The sequence below is a fragment of the Mauremys reevesii genome, linkage group 12, assembly GCF_016161935.1.
Source record: "Mauremys reevesii isolate NIE-2019 linkage group 12, ASM1616193v1, whole genome shotgun sequence".
NCBI classification, from domain to species: Eukaryota; Metazoa; Chordata; order Testudines; family Geoemydidae; genus Mauremys; species Mauremys reevesii.
This window is the reverse complement of record NC_052634.1, coordinates 49,154,260-49,160,721: the sequence shown is the minus strand read 5'-3', so window position 1 is coordinate 49,160,721 and position 6,462 is coordinate 49,154,260. Positions and strand designations below refer to the sequence as shown.

At 43.7% G+C, this 6,462-nt stretch overlaps 1 protein-coding gene across 1 annotated transcript; it reads right to left on the bottom strand.

Annotated features, from left to right (window-relative positions):
* Positions 1-4,331: 4,331 nt before the first annotated feature.
* On the bottom strand, positions 4,332-5,579 carry LOC120375838 (zinc finger protein 420-like; the record flags this gene model as incomplete). Its single annotated transcript, XM_039496797.1, has 1 exon — positions 4,332-5,579. A coding segment is annotated over one exon (1,248 nt), but the record flags the coding sequence as incomplete, so codon positions are not given.
* Positions 5,580-6,462: the final 883 nt, after the last annotated feature.

Below are 6,462 nucleotides of genomic sequence, written 5' to 3'. Positions count from 1 at the left end.
ATTTCTTTAACAAGGGACAGAGATTTAAACAAACAAATGTGAATGATGGAAACCAACTGTTACCAACAAAACAAAATCACAAAATGCAACCTACACTTTTTAATAGTTACCTTTCCTACCTAAGTAGATTGAAGTGTGAGGTGACAGTCTATTGCAGTGACTGCTAGTCCCTAGGAGCCAGGGCCCTGCCTTTCTTGAAGCACCATTGGTCATTAGTGATCTCCTTGGTGAATGGAACCAGAGTGTTTCTCTCCACCATGTTATAAAATGAATCAGTCTTTTGTGTATATTCACAGAAAGGATCATTTCCTCATTGTCATATTGTCGTTTACACTTCCACAGGGTTTTGATGTCTATAATTTGTCTTTGATAGTTTTCCATTGGCTTTTCTGGGCTGGTGCAAAGATTGACAATGCAGCAACACACCGCATAACTGGCTAGCAAGGGACGGGTGACAATTCCCTCCCACTTGAATGGGCCATTCCCAACAAGACCTTTGATTGGGGTGACTCACTTTCATGACAATACCATATGGGCATAATTTTCCATATACTTACATGACTCCTTCAATAGGACTCATACACACCTCTTGCAGTGATCAGGAGTAACAATAATTTACAAGCTTTCAGTAGAGATCTCACTGCTATGCTTCCTGGATAAATATCATAAAAATCAGTGCATTAGGTGTGATGAGTTTGTCAGGTCTGAGGCAGGAGTTTCTTGTGAATTACTTTGACCTCTCTGCCAATTGGCACCAAAGAGCATTTATCACACATGCACTGAGCTATACAGTCACACTCTGATAGAACAGAAAGGCCAACACAAAAAATAGAGAAAGGAACAATCAAATACTAAAATGACAATGGTTGGAACTCAACATTTCTCTCAGTCTTTGGACTGATGGGTACTAAGAACTTTTCCCTCAATTGAACCAGGTGATCACACAGCTGGCTCAGCCCTCCATACTAGCAGATTTCTCACATAGAGAGATGGGTCAAAATTGGAATTGATGTCATGACTCGCTTCCCAGAGGGGATCAACCTGTCTAAGGGTATGTCTACCCTTCAAACACTGGAAATATTCTTCTGACAGCATAACACTGTCTACACTGGGGCTTAGGTCACATTAACTACTTCTCTCAGTGGAGTGGATTTTTCACACCCCTGAGAGATGTGGCCATGTCAACACAGCTTTTCAGTGTAGACCAGCCTCTAGATGGCTTTTAGATATGAAAGGCAATGGACTTCAGCCTTTTCCTTGGCATTGATGGTTGACAACTGCAGCTTTCCTACCTGCTGGACACATCCTGTGACAGATGTCAGGCCTTTCCTTTGCAAATTAGAGAAGTGGGGAAGTCAGTGACGCTTACAGTGTAAGTGGGTAAAAACTTATACAACTTGTCTCCTTGAGTAGTTTTCCTTTTAATAGAAATTGACTTTGAAGCTAAGCAAAATAAGTTCTATTTGAAATACAAAAAAATAAAATCTATACAGACCCAATATTCTCTTATACACTCTTTCTAACACCTATTCTCCCATCCCAACCTTTGGAGTGAGGTTTTCTACCAGAACTCCTTACACTACAGGGGGTAAATTAAATCAAATTAACTTTTGAAGATTAACCATCATTTCCTGAACTAAAAAAAGAAAAAAAACAAGACAATTTTCAGTTTTCCAAAATTATTCAGATTATCAAACAATTAGTCTCTTACTCTTTAACCAATAACATCACCTATGATTTCATTTTCACTAGTAACACTAATATATTCAAAGATCACAAATTCTGGTCACATATGTTAGTTTTCTTTTAATCCCCATTGCCAACAACTGACCCTTGGCTCAAGTTGTGGTTTGTCCCAACACTTCTGTGAGTTCATATATCTCTGGTTCCTCTGCCAGGCGTGTTGGTGGAAGGGGTCTCCTATGCGGGAATGTTAGCATCATGAGGAAAAATACCTCTCTTTTCACACTTTAAATCTTTCAAAGTAGTAGGAAGTAGGGGAGAAGTGATACAAATGCAGACAACACAGGAGAAAACTGTCCGGGCTACACTAAAGACGTTTATCGGTATAATTATTGCTCAGGGGTGTGAAAAATCGATATAGCTGAGCAACATAGTTACACAGCTCTAATCTCCTATGTAAATAGTGCTACATCAGCAGGAGAGCTTCTCCTGCCAACATAGCCATCTGAGACAATATTGATTTAAACAACTGAACTACACTGTGCTCATATGCACTTCCTTCAGTTAGTTGGGGGTCTGCTGTTGTTCACAATTTCCAAGTGGAGATTTTAGATCACTGCTGTGTCTTTGTTAGCATGGCCAGTAAATTGGAGAGTTCTCTCCTATTGACAGAACTGCACTTGAAATTTCTCCATATCATCATGGAAGGATGGGGAAAAAGCAAAGCTGAAGTGAGAAATGATGACTTTAGCAAATGGTCATTTGTCTTAAACTCTCCAATAAATTTGAGCTGAACTAATATCTAATTGTGTGACCACACAGCCATCAAGAAAGATAGAAACCCAGATCACAGAGAGATAAAATACATGACAATGAACGTGTAAACTGAAATTCCAGAGCAGATTACAACTAATTATTTAGAATCAGGACAAGAGATTCTCCCATCACATTCTCCTCTGAACCATTCAAACATATTTCAGTGAGTAACTGTCTCAATAGTCAGTTATGTTATTTACAACATGTTTAGTATCCTAGCATTGCCATAATGGGGGAAAAACAGCCACCTTGCCAGAATTGGCTTTACCAATAGATGGAACCTGGGATTTAAACTCGAAATGATCACACTGCGATTAGGATCCATTTGAATTCCCCTTCCTGGTCTTTGATACTTTTCTCACCAGTCATAGCAACTCTGGCATAGGATTAAATAAGTCAAAGCATCATCTCCAAGCACAGACAACTGAGAACTCTTCATCACATGACACTTTGAGACGTGGAGGGGTAGAATGTGATGACGATAAACTCTGCCTGGCTCAGACAAAAGGTAACAGTTCTGCCATGATGGGGAAGGAGGGAATCTCTGAGTCACCCCATCTCCTTCCAAGTATCAGAGGAGTAGCTCTGTTAGGGTACATCTATACTTACCAGCCGGGTCGACGGGTAGCGTTCGACTTCTCGGAGTTCGAACTATCGCGTCTAATCTAGATGCGATAGTTCGAACTCCGACTTCCCGTCGACTCCGGAACTCCACCACCGCGAACGGTGGTGGCGGAGTCGATGGGGGAGCCGCAGACTTTGATCCCGCGGCGTCTGGACAGGTAAGAAGTTCCCCCCCCCCCACAAGTGTAGAGCGGGCCTTAGTCTGGATCTGCAAAATGTGACAAAGAGTCCTGTGGCACCTTGTAGACTAACAGACATATGGGTGCATGAGCTTTCGTGGGTGAATCCCCACTTCGTCAGATGCATGTAGTGGAAATTACCAGAGGCGGGTGTAAATATGCAGGCAAGAATCAGTCTAGAGATAACAAGGTTAGTTCAATCAGGGAGGATGGGCCCCTCTTCTAGCAGTTGAGGTGTGAACACAAAGGGAGGAGAAACTGGTTCTCTAGTTGGCTAGCCAGGGACAGTCTTTGTTTAGTCCTGAGCTGATGGTGTCAAATTTGCAGATGAACTGAAGCTCAGCAGTTTCTCTTTGAAGTCTGGCCCTGAAGTATTTTTGCTGCAGGATGGCACTTTTAAGTCTGCTATTGTGTGTCCAGGGAGGTTGAAGTGTTCTCCTACAGGTTTTTGTACATTGCTTATGCTCCAGTACGTATTTTAGTCTATAAGGTGCCACAGGACTCTGTCGCTTTTTACATCTCCTTCCAGTATCACAGAGGCTGAAATGACAATTTTTTCCTGCCCCTGCTCTTCATTTAAATGTCATATGAAAAGTTCCCATGATAACTGCTCTTCAGCACAACATGAGAACAACTGGCAATGATACAATCTGTAACACTGGTGACTCTAACAATAACTTTGCAATAGGAGGAATGGTATAAATGTGACGCTCCCTGGTTCCTGATAGGAAGGGCACACTTGAATTACTTATGGGAGAATGGAGTTGATAGAAAGGATAAATGAGTCCACCTCAAAGAGGTCAAACTGCAAAATGCAAAAATAGGCCACTCACTCATCTGGACAAGCTGAGGGATATCGGTGCTTCAAACAGCTTTTAAAAGTGGGAATCAGGAAAGTATTAAAGTATTGATAGCCCTAGAGGGTTTATGGTGTTGATCCCCCTTGCAGATTCTCTGATGGCTCACATGGTCTCAGTGGCAAGACAAGGTTTTCCCACACTCACTGCTTCCATTGGGTTGCATACCTGTGTGGATTCTGAGATGGGTAAGAAGGTGTGAGCTGTGATTGAAGGTTTTCCCACACTCACTGCATTTATAAGGTCTCTCACCGGTGTGGATTTTGTGATGTTTAGAAAGGCCTGAGCTGCTAGAGAAGCTTTTCCCACACTCATGACATTCATAGGGCCTCTTCCCTGTGTGGATTATCTGATGTTTAGAAAGGTCTGAGCTGGTAATAAAGCTTTTCCCACACTCATGACATTCATAGGGCCTCTCCCCTGTGTGGATTCTCTGATGAACAGAAAAGGCTGAGCTGCTAGTGAAGCTTTTCCCACACTCACGGCATTCATAGGGCCTCTCCCCTGTGTGGATTCTCTGATGAACAGAAAAGGCTGAGCTGCAAGTGAAGGTTATTCCACACTCACTGCAATAAAAGGGCCTCTCCCCTGTGTGGATTCTCTGATGTTTAGAAAGTCCTGAACTGCTAATGAAGCTTTTCCCACACTCACGGCATTCATAGGGCCTCTCCCCTGTGTGGATTCTCTGATGTTGAGAAAGGACTGATCTGTAAGTGAAGGTTTTCCCACACTCACTGCAATCAAAGAGCCTCTCCCCTGTGTGGATTCTCTGATGAACAGAAATGGCTGAGCTGCAAGTGAAGGTTTTCCCACACTCACTGCAATCAAAGAGCCTCTCCCCTGTGTGGATTCTCTGATGTTTAGAAAGGCCTGAACTCCGACTGAAGGTTTTCCCACACTCACGGCATTCATAGGGCCTCTCCCCTGTGTGGATTCTCTGATGTTGACAAAGGGCTGAGCTCCTAGTGAAGCTTTTCCCACACTCATGGCATTCATAGGGCCTCTCCCCTGTGTGGATTCTCTGATGAATAGAAAGGGCTGAGCTGCAAGTGAAGGTTTTTCCACACTCACTGCAATAAAAGGGCCTCTCCCCTGTGTGGATTCTCTGATGTTTAGAAAGGCCTGAGCTGCTATTGAAGCTTTTCCCACACTCACGGCATTCATAGGGCCTCTCCCCTGTGTGGATTCTCTGATGTTGAGAAAGGGCTGAGCTGCTAGAGAAGCTTTTCCCACACTCATGACATTCATAGGGCCTCTTCCCTGTGTGGATTCTCTGATGTTTAGAAAGGTCTGAGCTGGTAATAAAGCTTTTCCCACACTCACTGCAATCAAAGGGCCTCTCCCCTGTGTGGATTCTCTGATGAACAGAAAAGGATGAGCTGCAAGTGAAGGTTTTTCCACACTCACTGCAATAAAAGGGCCTCTCCCCTGTGTGGATTCTCCGATGTTGAGAAAGGGCTGATCTGTAATTGAAGGTTTTCCCACACTCACAGCATTCATAGGGCCTCTCCCCTGTGTGGATTCTCTGATGTTGAGAAAGGGCTGATCTGTAAGTGAAGGTTTTCCCACACTCACTGCATTCATAGGGCCTCTCCCCTGTGTGGATTCTCTGATGAACAGAAAGGGCTGAGCTGCAAGTGAAGGTTTTTCCACACTCAGTGCATGTATTTTTCCTCTTTCCCATGAGGACTTCCTGCTGTGTTGTGGTTTCCTTGACGCTTTTCTGAGTTCCCCGACAGGAAATAAATTTACCCATTTTCTCCTCTGGCTGGTTTCCTTGCTCTCTTTCTGGTCTGTGCTGAATCTCACAGGATTTTCCCTGCTCATGACTCCAGGACACATTCCTTTTCGATCTTTGCGATAATTCTCTGTGTTTAGCCACTTTCTCAACATTTTCCTGCTGAGAATTCTCCTCTTTCTCACATACCATTGCGTCACCTGCTGTGATAGAGACAGAAACCTCAAACAGGGATGGAAAGGGGAAGGCCAAACCAAAACAAGTGCTGGAGAGACGTCAAATAAAAATCAGGAACTGAACTCCCCAAACTCTTCCCTAAACAGGAGAGGAGGGGATCAATTCGCCCTCACATCCCATCCAAACTCACAGGGGAAAGGGAGGAAGCTACTGCCTGGTGTCTGCTAGTGTCTACAGGAAGCCATGAGCTATATTTACCCTGAGGATACGACCCCTGCTAGGGACAATAATGAACTGAGAAACCTTCCAAGGGCATTGTAGGGCATCCCAGATGTTTCCTTCAGGCACTTCCAGATTCTGAGTTGGTTTAATCTTTCCTCACCTGTGC